The sequence below is a fragment of the Equus asinus genome, chromosome 23 (genome assembly GCF_041296235.1).
Source record: "Equus asinus isolate D_3611 breed Donkey chromosome 23, EquAss-T2T_v2, whole genome shotgun sequence".
Lineage (NCBI taxonomy): Eukaryota > Metazoa > Chordata > Mammalia > Perissodactyla > Equidae > Equus > Equus asinus.
In genome coordinates this window covers 32,714,961-32,741,147 of record NC_091812.1, presented here as the reverse complement: position 1 = coordinate 32,741,147, position 26,187 = coordinate 32,714,961, and the positions used below count along the sequence as shown (strand labels likewise).

General features: G+C 38.9%; 1 protein-coding gene across 11 annotated transcripts in view; it reads right to left on the bottom strand.

Moving 5' to 3' along the window:
- Positions 1-26,187, bottom strand: part of TRPM3 (transient receptor potential cation channel subfamily M member 3) — a 797,927-nt gene that overhangs the window by 234,840 nt on the left and 536,900 nt on the right. For all 11 annotated transcript variants that reach the window (XM_070495625.1, XM_044756724.2, XM_044756721.2 and 8 more), the window contains exons 4-5: positions 18,504-18,717; positions 13,606-13,730 (exon numbers count right to left, since the gene is read on the bottom strand). In XM_070495625.1, coding sequence (XP_070351726.1) covers positions 13,606-13,730; positions 18,504-18,717 — 339 coding nt within the window. The remainder of the gene's footprint in view (positions 1-13,605; positions 13,731-18,503; positions 18,718-26,187) is intronic.

The following is a 26,187-nucleotide window of genomic DNA, read 5'->3' as shown; positions in this document are numbered from 1 at the left end:
CCGCTTTGGGTAGAAGCAAGATTTATAGTTAATGCTCCACGCAAAGCAAGATTATGCTTAAAGGGTGCTGTATTAATTTATTTATTGAATTCTTACAGAAACTAGAGTTTGTGCTTTCATTGCACTCAAAAACTGGCATGTGAAGGACTGTTTCATTTTGATGTTGATTTTTTATTTGCTGATGAACCAAAAATAATTTTTAAATTTAGTTATTTTGTTTCTTTCTTTCTCTTCTCCATCATGTCCATTCTCTGTTAGGCACAGGAGAGTAATTATGATTCTGGAGTCTGGTGGGAGCAGGGTGATCTTTTCTATCAAGCCCGTTCAGTAATTTGAAGGTCTGTTACTTAAAAATCAACACTGTAGTTATTAGACACCTTGTTTAAGTGGAAATGTTGAGTGTAAAATTACTGTCTCATGAGATGCATATGAATCAGGACCAATATGTTCATCTCTATCTTATGGTTTTGTTGCATTATTTTAATTTCAAGGTGAATTACACTACATAAAACAGAATAATTCTTAGTGTGGACTTTCAGATTTTTGATATGAAAAGAAAAGAAAAACCAATTGTGAGCTAGTTGCTTTATATCCATTATCTATATTCCTTGCAACAAACCCTCAGGGTAGATGCTGTTATGTTTATTTTGTAGATGAAGAAACAGAAATGGAAGTAAAGTAGGTTTTCCAAGAGTTTCCTACACACAGAACAAGAATTCATACCCAAGTCTGCCTGATTCCACAATCTATGCTTATTCCCCTTTCCCACACTGCTTAGACTTCTAAAATATTTAGGTAGAAACTTCACTCACGTCTATGAGACGGAACATTCAACAAGCTCATTGTTATGTGGTCCCAGCACAGTTATCCCTGTACTGAGTCATTGAAATTGACAGGACAGAAATAAATGCTATTGGGTTTTTATTTCTGTGCTTTTGTGCTGTATGTACATTAATTATGGAGTTGAGATGTTCTTGTTCATTTTCGGTATGTCATAACTCACCATGAAAAGCTGTAGTAAGATTGAGTAGTTTGTTAAAGGAATTACAAAGTGATTTAGTAAGGGCAGTCTTCAGTAGTAAAGATCTCATATAAGTCATTTTTAGACCTTGATGCTAATTTTCAAAACCCCACATTTCTATGTGCTTGGCAAACAGAACCTTCTCAAAAAATAGTGAATGAATGAATAGGAAAACTTGACACAGACAGGCTTTTGTTTAAAATTGAAAAAAAAAACCCTCCCTTTTCTGAATTGTTTAGGAATTGATCTAATCTAAATTTAAAATGTGTAATTCTGAGCTTTTGAAATATCCTTCATTCCTTTTAATATATGTCCTATTTGTTAATGTAGCATTAATATAACATTAATTCATAGCTTCATTTTAGTTGGCTCCTATTGATAAAGGAAGCTTATAACCTTTTGATGATTGTTTCCAGCAATTACATGGAGCAGTACTCAATTACTCCTTTGTCTAGAAGAGTGAACGAAAGTCCCCCGAAATACAGAGACAGAGGTTGGCTCGCTCCATCCTGAGTTCTTTATCAGTGGAAGAGTAGGTTGCTTGTGGTGGAAAGTCCCATTTTGTTGTTAACCATTTTTGATCATAAAACATTCATTCTACAGCAGAGTGCAAGTTAATAAATATTAATGCTTTGTTGAAAGAGGCTTAGCAGAAAGACTTTATTCTGTTCTTAAAGTGCCTCTGCATTGTGCTTTTGGACAAAAGAAAATGCTTGAGTTACTGTTCTCTTTTCTAACAGCAGGTCTCCCAAGGCTCCATGCCAAGAAGGAGGAAGACCCAAAGCACTTCTGCGAGAGGCAGGGGCAGTGGATTTTCTAGAGGTTAAACTATGCGTGATAGTGAACCCCAGACACTCCTTCTACGTGAGATATGAGGACACGCTTTCTAATTCCTGGGAAGGTAATTAAAGACCATCAGTGAAAACGACAGTTTCAAATGGATAAAGGAGTGAACATGATTCTGGTTCAAGCTAATGTACTCACCACAATCTGAGAAAAAAAGAACATAATTAAATCATCTGATTCTATCCTACATATCTGTTTCCTCCAGCACAGGATTCTAAAGACTTGATGCTTCAGTCTTCTGAGTTTTGACCTTCTTTTCTTGTGAATCATGGCGCACCAGCTCTTTGGGAAGACTGTGCATTTGAATCTGTCATGGCCAGAGGGTCAAGTTTACCAAATTACACATTAATTTCACTTTCTTCATCTTACTGCTCCCCATTTCTTTTGATCTTATGTGAAGGTAAGTTAAAGGTGGTCATATTTTGGCAGGCATTTTGTCTCCTGATTAATAGAAGATATAAATCTGAAAAAATAAGTAAAATGTCCCAATTTATTTTCCAGTCATAATTGGAGGAAGATATGCTGAATCTTGGGACAATCCTGGGTGTACAAGCCACGGAAATCTATTTGAATCCTAGTTCTGCCGATGGCTGTGTGAACCCGAGTCTCAGATTTTTAATGTGTAAAAGGGAAATGATAAAATCACTTACCTCATGGGAGTTAGATGAGATTATATGTGCAAAGTGCCTGGCCCCATGCCTGGCTCATAGCAGGCAATCTACAAATGTGAATTCTTTTCAAGCTCTCCTTTATTTTACCAACTGTAAACTCATTTTCCAATTGCAAACTAGGACCAAAATGAAATGATAGGGGACAAATCATTGACTTTTGTTTTATACAAGAGGTTTAAATCAATCAATTTAAGTAAAGAAAAAAATTAGCATCAGTTGGCAAAATATGCAAAGTGTCTTTTCTTTGCCACATCCTCCCAGGCCATTTAAGAGGGTGATGCTCTGGAACTCCTGGTTGATTAACTGCAAAGTTGGAAATAACTTCCCAAATACTTTAGAGAAATACTAAGCTTGCCTAAAAAATCCACCTAATACTCTTCATTACAAACATATCAGCAGCCTATTTTTGTTTGAGTTACAATTTGCATATCTACAAAAGATTTGCTGATCCTCCTGTTGTTTTTCAAATAGAAAAACATAATGTCTTTGTATCACATGAATACAAATGAATTTTTCTCTCTGACAAAATTTTGGAGGTAATGCATCCACTTTCATTGTTAAGAGCTCATAAAAAGAAGACGTTTTTGGAAATGTGTGTGTGTGTGTGTGCACGCACGAGTGCACACATAGTAAGAACACTTGTGACATGTCCATGACTTGGAGATATATTAGATTACTCCAGCACGCTTCTCAGGCAGTGTTTCCTGGGAGAATCAAGCCCTGTGCCCTGCAGCATCCATTGTATGTAATGTTTCACCTTCGCTCCTAAGAATATCGGATGGGCCAGGTTAGGTACCATCCTTGAGAGAACTGAGAAGATTCTGTGAATATTAACAAAAATTTTCTGTGTTTTGTAGTTCGGATGAGGAATCTGGGTTGAGAAAGGCTGAATGGTGTCTGAAAGACCTACATATCAAGTGCTCTTTCATAATGGTAAATAATATCTGTACCTAAAAGGGAAATTTGCATAGAAGTGGATTTTGGATACTTAGTACTCTTTAGGGATCATGGGCCAGAATGCCTCTGAGTAATGACATTTTGCCTCTCTTTCTTTTCCCTCAAGAGTGGATGACAGAATTCTTCACTCGTTAATCCATTGTACACAACTTTGTATTGGCTGATTGGTAAAATTTTGGTTCCAAGGCCTCTGCACACCTTGACTCTGAAACAAAGAGGCAATGAAGTGGGGGCTGTTTAAGGAGTTAATGGAGGTGAAGGCCCTTTATATAAGATATTTGTAGGGTCATTATCACTGTCAGGAGGGGACTGATCCAGAGACACTGTAGAAAATCTGAACATCCTTCACATGCTGGCACCAGAGCTTGGCATTTATTTTCCCTAGATGGGCTTAAATCAGTCATCTGGGAGTTGAGCTAAGACACCTGTTGAGTTTTCCTAGCTATTTTCATGCATGTTCCGGCTCCCCCAGTAGTACACACTGGGAAGTCAGGAGACGGGGGTTCTAGTTCTAGTTCCTGCAGTTACTAATTCGTGACCTTGGGAAAGTCTTTGAATTCATTCATTCATTTACTCACTCATTAAAAATTTCTTGAGGAAATGTATGTCATAAGTATTAGCTAGGTTGAGGAGACATATAATCTCTCATCTAGGTAATATCTCACAATAAATGTTCAAAATATATTGGAAGAAACGTTTTGGATGATACTCTTTGGTCTCATATATAAGGTAGAGGACTTTAAATTTCTAAAGGCTTTCTACCTCTAAAATTGAGTCTGGACAACCCATGTTAAAAAGTACATTTGCCTTCTCTAAGTTAGTTCAGAACAATGACCTTCCGTGTGTGTTGGCTACAAAAAATGTAGTTTGCTCATGTCCTGGGGTCTCTTCCATTTTGTGGTGCTTTCTACAATGCAAGGGCAGTTTGGTTATCTGTGACTCCTTTCCTGAACAGAACTGAATTGAGCTAAATCAGGTTTTTGAGTCACCAATCACAGTCCTCTGCAATCACAGATCTTATTATCTGGTGAGGTGTGTAGCGACCTGCCCCAGGCAAGTAGCAGGGTAGAGGGTGTGTGGCCCACTGAGTCATCCTTTCCCCCCTAATAGCACTGTGATTATAATTTAGGCAGGAAGAAAATTAGCATCCATTGACCACTTATTGTATACCAGGTACTGTGATAGACACTTTCACATGGATTAATCCATTTCATGCTTATTTTACAGGCGAAACTGTGGAGGCCCAGAGAAGTGAAGTGTCTTGGTCAGATTTGCCCCACTAACCACACTCTTTCGTCTAAAAAACATGTTGATCTTAAATTCCTTTACAGGTCAGGAGACACTTAGAGGGAAGACAGGGGACACAGCGTGATTTTAAATTTGTAAAGGATATTATGGTCGGTTTTGCTGCTGGACATTTTTGCCAGTGGCTCAGCTGGGCATTAAAATTCTTCTGACAACTGATCAAATTATTTCCAGATGAGTCCACTAGAACTGTATAGTCTACAGGGATCAGGAAAGGCACCAGCAGGCAGCAAAATGGGGTTTGTGCTTTGGAGAGAGAAACAAAAGGAGTGTCAAGGTTCTTGTAGGATCAGGCATGTGTTTCTAGGAGGAAGGAGGGGATACCACTGAGAAGTAGGAAGCAACCTCTGTGTCTGCGATAAAGGAACATGGGGACGGAGAGAATGAAATGAAAAAAATAAAAAAAAGAAAAAAGAAAGGCTCTGTGTGTCCTCATAATCACAGCGAGGCCTGAGCTCCTGGAGACGCTGGCTTACTTCCTATTCTGGCAGCTCAGCTGTAAGTCTAGGTATAAAGCAGGGTCATGTTGAAACCCAAATGCTGCCTCTCAGTTCAGCAATCCAAACAAGAAACCCCCAAACCCAGGGATCCATCTTCAAAGATGCCCAGATACTCTAGCTGCATGAGTCCCACTAAAATCCATGGCAGGAACAATGACATCTTTCTGCAGTACTTTGAAAATGTGCCCCTCAACTCGTGGGCTTGCAGAGAGCTGCCCTGTCCTCATTTCAGGCTTTCCACTCCAATACCTTCACCTCTCTTTGCCCTGTCCTCAGGGGAACCGTGTGCCATTCAGACACAGGGCCTGCTGGCAGTGGAAGAAGGCCCTTGAGCTCTGAAGGGGGTTACTTGCTTTAGAAACCACCACATATCAGTGGGGTGATTTTAAAAAATGTTCAGAAATTCTTTGAAAATCTTCACTTAGTCTGGGCTGGATTCAGTGATTCCCTTCTAAGAAGTAGAATAAAACAGAAGTGATGGTTTGTGACTTCCAAAACTAGGTCATAAGAGGGCTCCTCTTAGCTCTCTCTTGGATCCCTTACTTGGGAGGAAGCCAGCTGCCATGTTAATAAAGCAACATTCTGGAGAGATCTATGGTGAGGAACTCCTACCAACAGCCATGTGAGCGAGTCATCTTGGAAGAGGGGATAGTAGCCCCATTCAATCCTTCAGTGATGCAGCCCTAAATGACATCTTGACTGTGACCTTAAGAGAAACCCCAAGTCAGAACCACCCAGATAAGTCCCTCACGAATTCCTTACCCACAAAAATTGTGAGACAAAAAATGGTGTTTTAAGACATTAAGTTTGCAGGTAATTTGTTACACAGTGATAGATAACTAATGCAATTGTGTATTATTATCTTCTTTGAGACTTCAAATGTATTTTCTCCGCTTTATTCTGGATTCACCGATACATCATAATTTCACGACCTCTAGCCCCCGCTGGGGCTCCGTGCTGCCTGGCGTTCCTCCCTTGGGCTCTAATCAGTCCTGGTTCCTGTTGTCCACTGGGCCTATGACTGCCATCCTCCACTTTCCCCATATGTCAGATCCTAACACCTTCCTTCCTTATTCGGCAGATCATCTGACTCCAGCGCCTACACACTTGCCAGGTTATTTACCCTCTGTGTCTCAGTGTCTCCATATGTAAAGGGAGATTAATAATGATTATTACCATCTCATTGGGGTATTGTAAGCTTTAAATGAGATATAAGTGCATGGAACAATGCACATATGAACTCAAATAAATGATAGCTGCTCTTATTATGGAGAAGTAGTTTTGCATATTAGGTAAGGGTATGGTCTTGGCAGGTGAATGGCCTAGGTTTAAATTCCAGCTACACGATTTATTGGTCATGTAACACTGGGCAAGTTACTTCATCTCTTTGTGTTTAGTTTTGCCATCAGTAAAATGGGAAGGATGATAGTGACACTACAAATAGCAACTTTTGAGTGCCATTATGAGAATTAAATGACTACCTGTGTAAAGTGCTTAGATGGGTGCTGATACTTATTAGCCTCTACAAAAGTGTTGATATTATTACCATTATTCTTTCATTTCAGTGATAAATGATAAACCTTCAGGCTAAACCTCAACAGCCCACCACCAACTCTTTGCATACATATTCTTTCCTCTTTTCCTTCAGTTACAAGGGTTCGGATGGCTAATCTCCCCTTTAGTTCTGAACCCCATAACCTAGAGCCACTCTAGGACTTATTCCATCAGTTATCTCCTCTCTATCCCAGTCTCGCTTTCTACCATAAACATATAAACAAACTCAAGTCTCTTCCATCTTGAAGAAAAAAACCCCCCAACTTATAGCTCTTTTCCGTTACTCATATCCCTTCTCCTCGTCACAGCCAAACCTCTAAGAGAGTAGTTGCTACTTGCTACTCTTGCTGGAAGTATCTCTACTTCTTCATTTCTCCCTCTTCAACCTATTGAAATGTGGCTGCCCCTTCATCATTGTTCTAAAACAGCTTTGACCAGTGATGCCAGTGATGTGTGTCTTGAAGTCCTTACCTTCCTGAGCCTCTCAGTTGAACTTGGCACTGCCCTTCACTCCATCCTTCTGAAGCAGTACCTTCCCTTGGCTTCCACAATACTCTCGGGTTTTGCTCCTCCCTCTCTGCCCTTCTTTTGGTCTCCTTTGCAGGCTGCTTTTCCTCTGCTCAACCACTAAATATTGGAGAGCATCAGGATCCAGGTGGAGGCCCTCCTTTTCCTCACTCTACACACTCTCCCTTGGCAATCCCATCGACCACAATGGTTTTAATTGTCATCTATCTGCAGATGCCTTCCAAATCAAAGTGTGTAGCCAGATCTTGTTCCTGAGCTTCCACCTCAGATACTCACTGCCCTGATGGACACTTTCACATGATATTTCAAAGGAACTTTGAAATCAACATGTCGAAATCCACACTCGAGACTGTCTTCACCAAAAATGCATTCCCTGTGTTCTTGAATATAGCCCAGACGCTGAGTGTAGTCCAGTTTTAGCTAGCATTGGCTCCTATATGACTGACAGCCTTGGGTGGGTCTCCTTGTCTCTGAACTTTTCCTCTCACATTCTCTGCATAGATCTTATCTAACCTAGTCATAGAAATACAATAAACTCCATGCAAGGACCACTACTGGGAAGTTTGCTGAGCTTACAAGATGAAGTCATATTTAGCTTGCTTCAGAAATAAGTGACAAATATGCTGAGTTGACAACTACACCAGAATTATTCATCAAATGTGTTATTAAACATGATTTTTCTTGGCTTGAAATAGAAAAATGGCATCAAAAAACACTTTCCAATTAAGTATAAGAACTCTTAAAGATTACAAAATTCTGAGAATATAGGTATAGTTTAGGGAAAATAGAAGATATCATTGAATGTCAAGGTAATTTAATAACCACATATGATGATGTGTTGGAAATCTACCCAAAGACAATTTTCATCCTCAAGTTAAAATGAAAAGTGCTTTTTCTTGTGATTGTATCTGGATTTTTAATTTGGCATGTGTTTTGTTAATCTAGATCTGGGAAAAGATAAATTATAAAGGCTTCAGACACTGTTCAATTACCTGAGACACTTCTGGTCAGATTATTTTCTAAAGTAATGAGTCTAAGTCTAAAATGAGTCATATGAAAATTATAATTCATTGGAAGCTCTTTCTTAACTTTACAGTGATCATACGTTCATAATCATCTACCCAGATTGAGATTCTCTAGGGACAAAGAAAGGCTCTGTTTACTCTCATTGAGTCTATTTTTGTGTCCAATTTACAGGCATAAGATGTTTGCCAATATGTCAATTAACAATCAAAACAATATCATTAAATATTTTCATATATTACTTGGCATACTACTAGTTAAGAGTATGGGCTTTGGAGCCAGTGGATCTTGGTTCTAATCCTTAGTTAGTTTCCTTACAGGATAATATGCACCTCATAAGGCTAATGTATGAAATCACAGAGAGCTTCCTCAAATAAGAGCTTAATAAATTATAATTATTATTATGATTATGCTCGTAGAAGTTATATGAAGGTAGACAGAGCAAGTGTTTTTATAGTGCACTTAGAGATGAAGAAATCAAGTCTTATAGAGCTTAAGGACATGTCAATGCCTGGTGTTCATGTTAGTGGTGAACAAGAAAAAAGAAAACAATTTAATCCCTTTTTTTTTGGTGAGGAAGATTGGCCTTGAGTTAACATCTGTTCCCAATATTCCTCTTTTCACTTGAGGCAGATTGTTGCTGAGCTAACATCTGTGCTGATCTTCCTCTATTTTGTACGTGGGATGCCGTCACAGTATGGCTTGATGAGCGGTGTATAGGTTTGCACCTGGGATCCAAATCTGTGAACCCTGGGCCGCCAAAGCAGAGGGTGTGAACTTAACCACTACGCCATTGTGCTGGCCTCCACTTTTAATCCCTATTTTTGAGGAGTTTTTAATTAAGTTGGGGAAGAAGACGATTGTGAGAGAATGAGAATCAAGGATATGACATGATGGGTGAAGTTAGGGAAGACATCTTGGTGGAAGTGAGCCTTGAGCTCAGTTTGACTGAAATGTAGGATTATGGTTGTGATAGAAGAAAGAGGCAGTAGGAATAATATAGAGAAAACATCGAGGTGGGGTTAACCTCAGTAGCTGAACAATATTCATTTTCATGTCTAACGGCAGTACAAAAAATTATTACCATCTCAGTATTCATAGCATTATTCCTCATCAAAGTTTGTTGGTTTGATCCACTAATTGAAAGGTTTGGTTAAACAGAGTGGAAGACATTTAAATTTAAAGAATCAAGCCTAGTTCTATCACTCAGTTGAGTGGATCATGCATCTTTCGAAGGGGTTAAAGGAAGGCCTGTTCTCATTCCACACTTCTTTGCCCCCATCCCCAATGTGTAGAAGCTTTACCATCCACCTCCCACCTTGCATTGCTACATAAGAAAATAGTTTTACTTCAGATGCTTGGTTAAAAAATGCCCCCACTATAGTCACTATAGCATGATCAAGCTTGGGAATATGAGTAGAGAGGATGTCGTGGTAAAACTGTGAACTAGATAAGATTTATCATTATATTTTTTTCCATAATTGTTTATTTTCCCTGTAGACTAAATGTCATCATGCCCAGTCCATCTTCATCAGCATTTACTAAGCACCTACTTCTTTGTGTGAGGCTCTAAATGGAGCTCTGAGGATTCCAAGATGCATGCCCTGTATCTTTCAAGTCTAACTAAGAGATAAGACTTGAGGGGAGGTACATGCTTTAGAATATCTGGAAGCAGACCCAAGGGCAAGCTAATCTTTCTTCTTTATCTTTAGAACCAGTATTTGCCTTTACAGCGCCATGCCAAAGGGATATTCAAATTCTAAGATGAATAGCAACTGCTGTGTCTACTACGTCTATCAAGAAACTAACTCTAGCAGTCCTTCAATATTCAGCTTCTAGAAGTGTTTATCTGAGAGCCAGCCCCACAGAAATAAAACAATCTATATTTTCTATCAGTTTGGAAATAAATCTACTATTATGAAATATCTGGCATAAGAAATGGAGTCTTTCTTTTATCCTTATATTTTTACTAATTTCAAGTAAATTTCCTAATTTCCCTTGACATTTACTTTGTGCCATTTCAACTTTATTCCAGCATACAGACATAGACTTGACCAAAAATGCAGCAATTCTATTTTTTCAAATGATTGCATTTTGATAGAATTCTGAAGTGGTAAAGATTTTTAATAATTTATTAGTTTTTTTCTCTGCTACCTGATGCCTGATGCTAAAAGCTTTATTTTTTGATGTTTATTACCTGTCAGTTTGATTATATCAAATAGAAGAAAAAGGATAAAAGGCACTAAACACTAAGCCAGCTATGAAAATTGTTATAAGTGCTTAAGAAGTTTACGAGACAATACTTCTTTCTACTTTGATGATTTTTAGGGGGATTTTCACCAGTGACCACCAATATTTTATTCAAATGCTTCTTTTTTTTTGGTGAGGAAGATTGTCATTGAGCCAACATCTATGCCAGGCTTCCTCTATTTTGTATGTGGGATTGTGGAATGCTGCCACAGCATGGCTTGATGAGTGGTTTGTTGGTCCGCACCTGGGATCTGAACCCGCAAACCCCAGGCGACCAAAGTGGAGCACACGAACCCAACCACTATGCCACCAGAACGGCCCCCACAAATACTTCTTTTTATGACAACCTAGCATCATATCCCTTTTTAATTATCACATTAGGATAGTAAACACGTATAAAAATTTCCCTCAAATCATGCCATAAGTCCTGTACATCAAAAACAGCACTTCTGCTCCAAATAATTTAGAACTTGAAAAACAAACTCTATTACTATACAAGAGCCTGAAAAATCCTATGTGTATGATAATTCTCCAATTTGGGGAGAAAAATGTTCCAGAGTGGTCAAAATTCAATAAATCTTGGTCAAAGATTTACTAAAAAACTAAAATACAATTTTCCTGTGCTCTCTACAACCTGCCAATTTCCTGTCCTTTTCTCGATGGTCTCTGCAGGTTCCCTTCAATCTTTGTGAGCCATGGTTTGCTTTTATTACACCCCTGTGAGCAGGGACCATGAATGCACACATTTTACTGAACATATGCGTGGCTTTTTGTGCCCTCTGTGCTGGGATCAAGACTATTTTTCCATTGGGAAGTCAGACAATGTAACTAAGTCCCACTGGCACAGGCGCACATAAGTTCCTATTGGCGTACAACTGGGAAGAAATATGGGGAGGAAGGAAAGGAGAGTGAAAAAGGGGAGCATCAGAGGAGGTGACATCAGAGAAAAAAAGGGCAGAATTAGAGCAAAATGAATCAGGGGTGATCCTTCCAACTCAACAAGGCAAGTCAATGTAACATTAGTATTGTCTTTCTGTACTCATGGGGGATTTACAGGAGGAACAAACAAAATGACACAGAAAGGCAGAATTCTCTGTAAACGTTTAGGCAACTGACATAATTATTTGGTTCCTCTATCTTGAATACAGAAATAATCAGCTTCCATTTATTCATAGTTCATCCGAATGTGAAAGTTCCAAAGTGGTTTTTCCCCCACAAAATTGGATAGTAATAACTCAGGTTTACAATAGAGATCCTGAAGCTGTGACCATTTAAAAACGACTTGTGAATCATCGCAGCATTTTAAATAGTTAATCCACTTGTTAATAAAATGCACCATTAAATGCTTTTGGTATTAGGGGCACTTTAGCATATTCTCAGTCTTTAATAAATATATTTGTTCTAGTTCACAATCAACATACACTTAAAAGCTAACTTGGAATCCAAGGCAAGCATTAACCCAGGTATATTCCATCAAAGACTAGTACCAGATACTCTGAAAAAATTAGTAATGCTTATTTTTCCAGTCAGTTCTGCCTACATAACACTTTGGGAATTGCTACTTGAGATATTCAATTTGTGTGTGATATAAAACAGCTGGTAAATTTTAGTTAAGAGACTATTACTCTGCTAAAACTAATATCTCCTTCCTCACCCTACGTATTCTGAGTAAATGAGAGTTTCTGTATGTAATTTGGTAGTATTGATATGGACACTTCTTATCACTTAAAATAAGAGTTCTGAAGGATTTACAGAATGTTTACTGCATTTCATGATATTCGATGTTTTTATTCAAAGTATTTTGCATTGCATGTTGAGAAACTGCATATATTGTGTTGCATTGAAATAAGATGGTTTCACTGTACTGCAACACAATAGAAGAAGCAGTTAAAGACTAGTTAATTCTCAACCTCTTTGATTTTTTTTCTTTTTTGATTTTATGGGTCAGCCAGACCTCAGGGTACTTGGACAAAACTACTTAGCATATTTGTTATACTCTATGGCAGACCTTGACTGGGAAGGGAGACTATGTTGATCTGATGTAGAGAAGCAATGATAATTAATTGCTAAAATTACTGAGGAAAAAAGAAGTGAGTAAAGTATGACAACTATAAATCTTATCAATGGCATTTTGAGAAGTGTTTTATAAGGGAAAAATTCTGGTGATTAATAGGAGAGAAAGCCGTCTGAGGGAGGTTGGGAATGAGCTGCATGTGGTTTAAGACAAAAAAGAGACCCCTGGAAGGAACAGAAATAAGATGATGACTCAGAAAAGATAAGACCGAGGTCTCCCTGGCAAAATTGTTGATTGATAGGTCAGTGTGTGGCTCTGGCCATCAGAATAGAAAAGAGAGGTTGATACTCTGCTGAGTTTGGTCAAGGGCTTCTGAGTAGTTCCAGGGTGTGAAATAAAGGACTCAGCTGTGCCTGCTCCTTGCCCAAGCGTTTACCAAAAGAAAGGCCAACCAGGGAAGCCACAGCCTGAGTGGAAAGAATTTGTCTCTGTAGCTTTCCTGAGCTGGGGGAAGGGCGCTCAAATAATAAAGGAGCTGGAGATCCGGGGCGGGAAGAGTCCCCATTTAATGTCTTGGTCAAGGAGTTCACATTGCTATATATTATGTGGTGTTAATTAATCTTCACCCACCTGTGCCAACAGGAAATGCAAGGTTTGATGGGTGAGGAAAGACCACCACTTGATTCAAACCAAGACAGTAGTTGGTAAATCTTATTTAGCACCCTTCTTGCTTGTAAGAATGACATTGGAGTTTTCATAGATAGACTTTGGAATATAACTAGTCTCCAAATAAATTCTTCCTAACACAAGTTTCATTTTGGGAGGTGAGGGCTAAAAGAGTACTATAATATGCATATTTTGAATTCTAATTTTATTCGACTCTTTTGATAGCAGCTCTATGAGAAGTCACACACAGGGGCAGCTCCCAGGACTTACGTCTCTTCCAATCAGGTCCTCCTGGTTTTCCACAATTCCCCAGGGGGCGATACCTATGGTACATATCTTTCCCCGAGACTTAGATGCGTGGTCCTTTAAGGCATCTCCAACGTGACGAATAACACCTAAAAGGAAAAAGACAAGTTTTAGTCTCACCTTTTAAAGCAATTACTTTCCATTGTTCTAAAGGAAATTGTGAAACTGTTTCTCCCAAGATTAAATGCATTGAATATGAAATGTTGACACATTTCTACATGAACTACGTGTGTTCAGGAGAGAACAGAAATTTTTGGCTTTACTGCTAGAGATATTTGCTAGACTTGTATATAAACTCTAGCAATGCATTTCTTATTCTAATTCATATTTTAAAAAAAGCATCCAGGAGCAGGCCTGGTGGTGTAGTGGTTAAGTTCGAGTGTTCCAGTTTGGTGGCCTGGGGTTCACTGGTTTTGATCCCAGGCGTGTCCTAGACATTGCTCATCAAGCCATGCTGCAGTGGTGTCCCTCATACACAATAGAGGAAGATTGGGACAGATGTTAGCTCAGCGACAATCTTCCTGACCAAAAAAAAAAAAAAAAAAAAAAAATCCAATGTCTATAAAAAGAATACAAATTTTAACTTAGAGAATCTTTTTACTGTATATAAGCATAATGATGTGTTAGTGTGACTAAGAACCAATAGCATGATTGTATCCTATAAAAAGCACTATATATAATATTGCATTAATCCTCCGCCACACTTTGTGAATAAGATAGGGTCATTCATATAGAGTAGTTACTAGCTCAGATTCTGTTAACCTTGATTTCTTCTTCCTATTTAAGGACAATTAGTATGGAAAGTCTATTTGTAAAGAAAATGTTGGCATAGTCTGTGGAAAATTCATGTTAAAAATATGTAAATACACCTTTTTATCCTCATCATTCTAATATTTTCCTCTTCTGTCATGATGGCCTTCGCCATCCCCGTGGCCTTTCTCATCACAGTTAAAAAAATGAGAAAATTCAGTTTACAAGATGGTGGGGAACCTACCTCTTATCTTTCTATAAACCATTTGAAGAAGATGCAATGTCTAATTTTTAACCTGCCTCTCAAATGATTATTTTTATAGAAGATATAAAACATATTCTCTAAGAAAAGATATTTTTACTTATGAAAATTCCACCCATTTCTCAAGGAAAAATTCACACCTAATGCCATCTCCTAAATGAAAGCTGAGTTGCATTTGAATTTTTCTCCATTTGAATAGGATTGAAGTTTGCATCTCTTGAATAGCTCAATATGTCACGTAACATATTCTCCTGTGATTCATAATCATGTATGAGGATGTCTCCTCTCATCGTAAAATTCCTTGAGGGGATGGTTGGAGACTCAGAGTCTTACTCATCTCCTTGTGCCTCAGGGGGTAGCACAGAGCACAGGCTCAGAAACTAAGCGCTGGACTAAGCACACAAAACACACCAGGCAATGTAATCATGGGAGAGGACATACACATGTCAACAGCTCAGTTCTGAAATATTCATAAGATCAAACAGAAAGAACCTCCTTTAGAAAAATCTAATAACCAAATAGTGTAAATAGCCACTAATCCATGTTGAGCTACACTGGGAGTGTTGAGAAGAATATCAATTCAGTTAGGATCTTCTCTATGGATCTTCTAAGTGAGAGTACTGGTAAAACAGAAACACATACAAGAGTAAAGTTGTGAATATTAGTGTTAAATTTTTTCCTATTAATACGCAAAACTCCTTTCGGGGCCAGTCCTGGACAAGCAGTTTAACCTCATGGTATGCCCCTCCATCTGTCACAATGCTCCCGTCATCTCTTACCTAATCTCAGTGTGCCACCATCAGGACCTATTTGTTGTAAAGTCTTTTGTGAATTTATGCTGTAAATTATTGTTTTGATACTGAATACATGTCATAAAAGAAGAAAAACAGTAAACAATGTTCCAAGTTACCAGAAACAGAAGATAGGTAAGAATTTCTTTTGGACCTTTAGAAACCTGTGAGTTGGTCTCTACATGAGTTACAGGTTATGTCAGGAAAGCAAAAAACTGAACAATCACCAGGTCTGGTATCTCTGTCATGAGCATCCTTGCGGCAAACATTTTGGCTGCATGACTAATTGGCTGTAAAGCAAATTTGCCATAAAAGATAACATAACTGGTTGATGGAACCAGTTATTGCTTATTTCTATTGACTTGATAGGAAATACAGTAGTAAAACTTCCTGGAAGTTTGAAATATGAGATTGTGAAGCCAGATTGCATGTTATACTAGAAAATGATAACGTATCAGTTAGCAAATCCTTCGGTGAGCACAGTCATCTCTCAAGACCCCTCAAAACCTAAAGTCGACCAAGCTCTGGCGAATATAAAAAAGGAGGCTAGTCATTCACAACAGTCTGCGAGAGTATTATGGATTCTTTAGCTAATTTAGATACAACAGCTTGTTCTCTAAGCTGTCTTCACCAAATTTATCATGCAATATTAGAAGATGAGGCAAAAGAAGAATCAAGCTCCTACTCCTCCCCTCCCCCAAAGAAATGGTTATATGATTCCTGGTGAGTGTCATTTTCTTGAAAATGGTCCAGACTTTTTGCTAGTTGCTAGTGGAGAATCTGACGTTGTGGACAGCAATAACAGAATGGAGTAACTTTATCAGGACTTCTAAAATGGACCTGGGAGACCATTACGGAAGTGAGGCTAATGGATGCGCACCACGTCTCTGTGCAGATGGAATGTGCCTTTCTGAACTCTGCCTCACTGTCGTTCCCTTGACCTTCCTTGAAGAAAAGGAAAAAATGCTTACACCTATAGAAGAATGCTTACTCCCGTAGATAAGAAGCTTTTTTGCCTTAGAGATGGCCTTAGCAACCAATCACGGGTAGCCAAGGAATGAGAGTTGTTGCCAGGACCGATCATGCGTCTCGGCAAAACAACCTGTGTGAGGACTCTCTTTCTGCCTTTATAAACCCTTAGCTTCTTTATCTTCTCCAGAGCACATTTTGGGTTTCTGCCTAAATCTGTGTCTCCCGAATTGCAATTCTCAATGCCAAAATAAACACCTATTGTTTAAGTTGCAGTGACTTTCCTCGGTTGACAGAATTTTGGGATTTGGCACAGAGTCTGGCTTAGATGATTTGATGAAATATAAGGACTGGGCACGTGATGGAACATTTAGATGTAGTCCAGATATGTACTACATGTTCATTATGTCCTTTTTAATGTTCTTCTTTTATTTATTTTTATTTTCTCTTTTACAGCAAAATTACCTTATGGCCAATTAGGTATGTGGTGAAAATGTTTGCAGCAAAAATGCCTGTGGTTGAGCCAGCCCTGACGGCCTAGCAGTTAAATTTTGGCGTGCTCTGCTTTGGCAACCCAGGTTCAGTTCCCAGGTGCAGAACGACACCACTCATCTGTCAGCAGCCATGCTGTGGGGACAGCTCACATAGAAAAACTAGAAGAACTTACAACTATACACAGCTATGTACTGTGGCTTTAGCGGGGAAAAACAAGGAAGAAAAAGGAGGAAGATTGGCAACAGATATTAGCATAGGGTGAATCTTCCCCTGCAAAAAACAGGACTACTGAATTCCCTGTAGGGCACCTTAAAAAAAATGCTTGTGGCAAAGATGTCTGCAGCAAAAATGCTTATGGCAAAAGTACCCAGAACCATAATCACAGGCGCATGATGCCTGCTAAGCTGTGAGGGAAAGTTGACGCCTAAAGCCTGAACAGTCACTGAAAGAAAATTGCTCCGTAGATATTTGATTACTACAAAATAAACAGCGAAGAGCTGACTGAGCAGGTCACTCTACAATCGTGTCAGTTTACAGACTGAGTCAGGATTTAACCTAACAATGATGAGCATGGTCATCTGCAGAGTCCATGGCTGAAAGGTACCTATAGAGTCGTCTGCTGAATGTTCACAAATTCTAGGTATTGAGGAGAATTCTGAAGGCAAGTCTCACTCAGACATCATGTGAACCACAAAAAAGGGAATAAATAACCTTGAGATAACCTTTTATTTAAAACTAGTTGGTCTAGGGTTATGTTTAGAATGTCCCACTAACTTGAAATGTGTCCCCATGTGCAGACTTTGAGCCTTATGACAAGTTTGAATTAACTTACAGCAGCATTACTTGGGCACTTCCAATTGACACTTCTGACTCAGGCTGCGGAAATATGTCAACATGATTTACAGGCATCCCTTCCATTATCTGTTGTACATCAATAATGTTCTGCAGATAAGCACTTAACTATAAGTGAGTTTGTAACAATTGATTTGTCAGCCTGCCCGTATCACAATATAGAAACTCATCTGGCAGGTAGAAAAAACTGTGTGGAATGCAGAGTAGGGTGTGTCTTCTGTTGGTGCAGAGATGGATTTAATGAAATATTTTTAATGATAAACACATAATATTCTGGACTTCGCTTGTGACAATTTATGTCCCAGATGGAAAGAGCATTTTATAAAAATTAAAGCTATTTGCATTAAACTTAAAATCCCTTAAAGAACAGAGGAAGAGCTTCCAATTTAGAGGAAAAGTTATTCCTTAAAAAATTATTGCATGCTTATTTGACAACTGGAGATATGGAAATCTCCTGTGAAATTCCATTAGTCACGTTTACAAATTCTGTACGGTCATGTATTAAATAGCCCAACCCGTTTCTTAGGTGTAAGTAATTCTTGGTTAAGAGGTAACAGTGCAGTTATCATGTAGGTAAAAGAGGGAGAGAGAATCAGCGAGAGGAGAAATAACCAGTGAGTGTGGACACGTGGGTAGGGAATGAGGTGGGGGAATATAAACGAATTCAACCTTGGGAGAAAATTATCTTAGTCACAACATTCTCCCGGCCATATGTTGTCTTTCTCTGTCCCGCTTCCAATTACCTGTGTTAACCCCTCCAGTGAATATCCACGCGCCAGTTGTCATGGCCGCTTTGATGAGACCTTTCCCGAAGACTTGCTTGAGCTTCGGCTGCAGTTCAAAGTTCTGCAGGCCCCCGTGGACAGAGATGAGAAGCTTGGGAAGCTCCAGCTGCCACTCCTTGGTCATCAGGTGTAGGAGGAGATCAGCTTTTGTATCGAAAGATACCCGCACATACTGGAAGAAGAACGGCCTTCGATCAGAGAGACAGGGCAGGGCTGCGCGCCACGGCTCGTCCTTAGTGACTGCAATGATGTGTGTAGTTACTTGAAGAGAGCGTCTCATAAGAAATCAGATTTTTTGAAATGGGCAAATCAACTGCTTTACTAAAAGAGCCTTCGTTAGACAAAGGGACTCATCATTTTTAAAGGTTTTCCCGAAATTGTGAATTACTACAAACTTGAACATTATTTAACTTTCTAAAATCAGCACAAGCACAACTTTTCCCAAAATGCGTTCTTTCTTAAGAGGAAATCATGTTTTATCAACCTTAACATTTGTGCAACAGTTCAAGTGTTTCTAATACGTTTAATATAAGTAATCCCTTTATACCAACTGGACCTAGATGTAACTGTTTCTGTGACTCTATTATTTCAAGAGGTTTTGAAAATTCTATAGTTCTACATAACGTAATGAGAATTTTAAAATAAGGTAACAGCTGATTATTTAAATCAATAATAACTACATACCAATTGTTTTATCTTTTAAAGAAAAGTGACAAAAGGCACGCCAATTATTCTTGTAGAATAGTTGAAAAAAATTAAAATATATAGCAGATATCAAGGTATTACCAGATAAAACTGGAAATAAAGTTGTGATAGGTATATATTAATGAAATGCCATAAATACATACAATGGTAAACATCTATATAACCATGTATGTAGATACTCATTTAGGTCTCAGTTTAATTATGTAAAGATTTCATCTCTAGCTGGAAACAACTGAAATACTGGGCAAATCTATTTGTAAAGCTTTTGAAATGCGTTGCTGAGCTGGCATGAAAAGAGGGAATATGCAGATTCCTAAACAAAGTGGAAGCTGGATCCTTAGGAGGGTAGGAAGTGCGAAAGCAGGCTTTGGCCCTCAGAGTTTGTCCTAAATCCTGGAAGACCTTGAGCTTCTCCTTTAATGGCTTTATGTAGTATGGGAGGGGGGGGTCTAATGGGGGCCCCACATAAAGATGAGATACTTCAAAAGACTCCACTCTCAGGTGGAAAGAAGAAAAATAAGTCTGATGTACAGAGGAAGTGAACAAGGAAACTTGTCTGCCTCAACAGTGATTCTGAGTGGATAGGAAAAAAATTCTCCTCTGATGATTTATAAACAAAGGCGAGCCCTCACACAAGTTTTGGTCCACATTCACACTATTAGTGTGGTTTGAGAAACAGCAAATAGGGTATTTGATGCAAGTTCTGGTGGGGTAGTGGCTCCAGATAACGGGCAGAAGCAAATGCAGATCCTCTGTGGAGGAATGAGTCATCAACCCAGGTCTCAAAGAGTTCCTGGGGAAAATAAACATTTCATAGGCAAAATATAAAATCACAAATTACACCAGGAAATAAAGCAGCACGAAGGAGAACCAAAAGAAACAACAGGTAGCAGAGTAAGAGCCTCAAAGACGCTGAAATGCTCGGAGAATATAAAATGGCTACATTAAACATGTTAAAAAACATATATGAAAAGATTGAATATATGAGTAAGGAACAAGAGACTGTAAGGAAGGACCACATATATTTCTGAAAAAAATCAAAAGCAGAACCTCTAGAAATTAAAATGTAATAATTTAAATGAAAAATACAACAGATAAACTACAGATCAGACACACTAACAACAGACCCAGAGAAATAAACCAGATGCAACCTAGAAAGACAAAGCAATTGAAAACAGAAAAGAAAAAACTGATGACCTTAGAGGAGAGAATCAGAATCGTAGGTAGAAATAAAAGAGATACCAAGGAAGAGGAAATACTTGAATAGAGATTGGCTGGGAATTTCTCAGAATTATTGAAAGATACCAATTCTCAGATCTAGGAGGCTCAATGAATCCCAAGCGGGATAGATAAAAAGAAACCTCATCCGCAGATACCTCATAAAGAACACCAAAGGGAGGGAAAAAAAATCCTTCAAAAGCAGCTAGAAAAAAAGGGCAGATCACCTACAAAGAAACAGTCAGCAGCCTGAAGATTACTCCTCAGCAGCAACAATGGAAGCTAGAAGCCAGTGTCTTCAACGTGCCAAGAGAAATTAGCTGTCCGTCTAGAATTCTATATTCAGCAAAAACATCTTTCCAAAATGAGAGCAAATTACAGACCTTTTCAGACTACCAAAACTGAATTTACCTCAAGCAGACTTCACCGAAGGAAATTTTAAAATATCTAGAGCAGCCAGAAGTTCCATGCTCCCAAATGGACGGTCTGGGATGCAAGAAAGAATGATAAACAAAGATCATTAGCAAGTATATGGTAAATCTAAAAGAGCATCGGCTGCAAAATATAAAAGGATAATAATGTCTAATTTAGAGTGGAAAGGGATAGAGCTAAAGCACTGGCTAACATAGTGTATAAATTGGGTGGTAGGAGTCAGAGTTAAAGCATTCTGAAGTCTATGTGTTGTGTGGGAGAGAAGAAAAAGGTGTTGATTAAGTTTGGAATTTGTTAAGTAATAATGTTGGAGTAGCATTACCACAAAAAGAATAGACCTGCATGTAATCATACAAACGTATATTTTCAGATGCATAAACAAATAAGGTTATCCAGGAGATGACAATTTATTGCCATGTTTTCAGATCTGGGAGGCCCCACTGTTGTAAAAACCTCAAAATTTATATGTCAGTTCTTTTGTTAAAGTCTATTTTAAATGTATTTAACTGAAATGTGACGCAAAATGGACAAAATACACAAGTAGCTTGATAAAATAAACTGCCTCATCAAGAAATACCAAAGAGCGAAAATTTCCCACACACATATACCAGAAATCCAAAGCAGTGCTGGAATCTAAGAAGTTCGTTCTATACTGATCTGATCTACCTAGCAAAAATCAGTTCCAGAATGGGAAGGGCAAAGGTTGGCAATTTTAGCTAAGTGCATCATAGCAATAGAATGCAACTAGAGCTTGCGATATGAGAAATGGTATATTTTGTACACAAACTCTCATGCAGAGGGGAAGAACTTTCCGATACCGATCAACAGAAAAGTTCAACAACAATGTGCACTTCTGTGCCATGCAAGGAGCCTCAGGGCAGGAGAGAGGGTATTGCATTCGTGGAAGCAAACACAAGAGTTTCTTAAATAAAAACTTCTTTATTGTTATATATATTATCTCATTGAGTGACTGCTTATCAGAAAAACATCTAGATAATGAATGCTATAAGATGAAAGAATAAAATGTTTTCTGTGCCTGTACACTGAGTCTATGCTACTTGAGCAGTTAAAATTTGGTGGCTCTGCTAGATTGAATTTGTGTCATTTTCACTAATTCCAGAAAGGGATATTTAGTGAAGAAACTAGAACTGGGATTCACAAGGCTTCCAGAATATACAAACCAAGAATGCTTAGTGTAAGAGATGGTAAGAAATTGCCTTTCAAGTTACTTCTCCTATTCATCAACTTTAATATGTTACTCTCTTATTCCTTCTAAAAAAACCCAGCTAAATAAGGACCCATATTCTTCTAAGGTGAGACGTAAATTACATTTTTCTTAAAGATAGAAAAACATCTAAAGATACTTTTAAAATTGAGCCCCTCTCAAGCTTAGATAGCAGTTCCTAACGTTTATGAAGGATCATAAAGATGTATTCCAATGATTAGAGAAGGCGCATATGAGAATGGTATGTTTTGAAAAACAGGAAAATTAGTTCTAATTGTGGTTTTTGGAACTTCAAGATGCCTAACAGCATCCCCACTTGTACATTTCATTTAGTCAGGTAAATATGTGAGATTCAGAGTCATAGTTCGTATCTGCATAACTCACATGGTGTGAAGAGAGATTACAATTCATACTAAATCACGACAGAGATTGTGTAATAATTTTAGCAAGCTTAACCTCGCTAAATAACATATTATGGAGTTCAATTATTCATACTAAATGGTAATAATAAGCCAAATGCATTTTATTTTTTCTGATGAGGAAGATTGACTCTGAGCTAACATCTGTGGCAATATTCCCCTTTTTTTTTGCTTGAGGAAGATTGTCACGGAGCTAACATCTGTGCCAATCTTGCTTTATTTTGTATGTGGGATGCTGCCACAGCATGGCTTGATGAGTGGTGCGTAGGTCCATGCCTGGGATCCGAACCTGTGAACCCTGGGCTGCTGAAGAGGAGTGTGTGAACTTAACCACTATGCCACTGGGCCAGCCCCCCAAATGCATTTTTAGGAATAAGACTCCTTGGTAAATAATTCACTTTGAGGCTTCTAAAGTTACATATACAGCTTACCGGTAAGAAACCAATTGATTGAACATGCGAGCAGCTCACTGGAAAATGACCAATGACTCTATTGAGTACGTATGTTGAAATTCCTTTTGCATTAGCCTAAACTTTTTCTTTCTTAAGAAACTAAGAAGAGCTTGTTCGTGATCACAGAACACTTGTTACTCAGCTAATAAGTGCTCCAGTGAGGGAATGCATGAATGACCTTAGATCACCTTGTCCCCAGCTCCCTGTCTTACAGATGAAGAAATGGAGGCTCTCAGTGTCTGGCCTGTGTAAGGTCACATTGTTTTTAGGCTCTTTTCACATATGTTCTCTTGATTCTCATTTTCTTAACTCTTCTGAGAAAAAAACCCTCAAAACCCAAACCCCCAAAACCCAAACCCCAAATCTTTGCATATTTACTGTGTTCCAGGCACACACATGCTGTGTGCTTTCCGTGCATCATTTCATGGGCTCCTCCCAATACCAAGGAAGTTGGTAGCATCCACATTTTACTGATGGGGACAGAAGGGATCCATCAGGTTCTCAAGTTCAACTGCTAATAAGTGGTGAGGGCAGGATTCATACCCAGGTCTGTCTGATTCCAGAGTCCTTGCTCTTGACGTCAAAAATATAAATGCTTCTCTCTCCTTCTCCTTTTCTTTCACCTACAACCAAGCAGTCTCCAGTCCCAATGATCCATTTCTCAAAACGATGCTCGGATCTGGGCCCTTCCCTCTATTCCTCCAATTGCTGTTTTAAAAATAAATTCTCCTTACTAGGATGTCAGTTGGGATGTGGCGACAGTCCTAATGGCTTCTCTAACCCCACGGCCTCAACAATACACCAACCGGCAGACTTCTTTCTCTGATTCCTTTTTGATCATATTTCTCAACTTGAATTGTCATGTCATATATAACCTCCTATTCTGCCTGTCAGGGTCCCCCACAATTTGGCCCCACCCTGGCTATTTAGAGGCATTTCCCCACTTCGTTCTGTATTGGGCTAATGCTGTTCCCCAAGTTCTAGAAAACGCAGTCCATCCCCTTTCATCTACATAAATCATTCTTATCTTTCAAAGGTTTTATTGACTTTTTCGGAGAATGCAAGCTCATGTTGATGCAGTATTACTCTCAGTCAAACCCAGTCTGGTATTTTTTTCTGATTGTTTTGTTACTTTTATCTCCCCATGTTGCAAGATCTTTGAGGGGAGGGACCCTTTTGACCTGACCTGACTGTGATTTTTGATAAGCCTTTCAGTACCAGCTATGATGTAATTACAATCTTAGAAATAAAAGGGAGCTTAGAAATATCTTAGCAATCATGGGAACTAGAAATCATCTAGTTCAATTCTTCTGTTTGATAGATGAGGACACTGAGACCCAGGGAAGCTGAGTGACTGGGACGTCAGAGCTAGTTATCTAATAAGCAATCACTCATCTAACCCATTATTATTATTATTATTATTATTTTCTTTTTTTAGGAAGATTAGTCCTGAGCTAACTACTGCCAATCCTCCTCTTTTTGCTGAGGAAGACTGGCCCTGAGCTAACATCCATGCCCATCTTCCTCTACTTTATATGTGGGATGCCTACCACAGCATAGTGTCCCAAGCAGTGCCATGTCTGCACCCGGGATCCAAACCGGCAAACCCCGGGCTGTGGAGAAGCGGAGCGTGAGCACTTAACCGCTGCGCCACCGGGCCGGCCCCCATCTAACCCATTATTAAAGCTATTGTTACACTGGCAACTCTAGGTTGAGCTGTGCTTCTCGACTTTAATGTGCACAACTCACCCAGGACCTCAAAAATGCATATTCTGATTCAATAGGTCTGGGGTGGGGCTTGGGGGTTTGCATTTCTAACTCGTTCCTCAGGGACCCCATGAGTAGCAAGGATTATAACTCTTTCCCAGACCAAAGGTTGTAAGTGGTATGTCTTGTGTTTGTCACTGGGGCAAACGGAAAAGAAAGAACACTCAATATTTCACATGAAAATCAAAGAGAAGAATGGGGAAAATTCTGGAAGAATTACTCAGGCTCTGAAAAATAGGACAGGGCACCACTGGCAAGCTACTAAGCTATCTCGAACCACCCACTCCCTTTTGAGGAGGACTAATTCTTATACAAAGGAACATATGATTAACTACCGCCCACCCCTGGTTATCCAGAAGCTGATAAATAACACAAATACTGGGTGTCCCTGTTCCTTTGATGCCGGCCACTATTTGTGATTTACAATGCCCTTCCCTTAGAGAATAAAAAGCAAGATAAGAAAAAAAGGAAATACTTGAATCAATTTGTTATTTTTTCTTGAGTTATTGTTTAGCAACTCAAGGAAATAGTTTGGGGATAAGAGGATAATTAAAACTACGGGATAAAATGATACTTTACAATTACCAGAAGATTTCATTTTAAAAATTATATTCTTATTACCCATAAAAATCAGGTTGTTCGGTAAGCTCTCCACGTGCCTGTAATATAGCAGCTAACTCGTGCCGAATCAGCAGCTTCAAGGTCATAATGGTTGAGCCCAGAGCAATTACTCAATTCCTGCTAAATGGTCACTGTGATTTGAAATCAGGAGCTATTTTGGTTGTCAGGATAAGCAATTTGGTGTCTACTTGTGAGCTCATTAATTGCTAAGGGATTGCCTGACAAATAACAAGAAATCTTCCTAATATGTATACTAAATTTTGTCACCCAGGCATTACTCTGATGTGGTGACAGGTGCTCCCATGTATAGATTTCCCAATCATCCACAGCATCACATTCTAGAATCAGATCCTGGCACAGGAAGTCACTTGGCCAATTTGAGCACCCTTCCTTGTGAACAGGGTCATCCTCCTGACCACCTCCCAGGACACCATGAGGATTAAATTGTGGAAAATGCCTGCTATGGCAGAAAAACCGATCCACGTAAATTGGATAAAGGTTACAAACACTCCACTTAGAGATGACTTCTGTATACAATAGGATTCAAATAACTTGCCTCTAGCTCTTTAACCAGTATGCCCTATGAAACAGACCTCTGTTTCTCAGCTCTGGGTTATGTGGGGAGTGACTGGCGCAGGGGTTTATAAAAGTGCCTGTCCACAGGGGGAATGATACTGCTGCTCTGGGCTACCTAACCCATCCTTCGCCGATATGCACTTAGATCCCTAATTTATGATTTCTAGAGATAAACTGAGCTCAGGTAAGTTACCCATCCCTGGAATTCTCGCCCCTTTCCCCTTTCC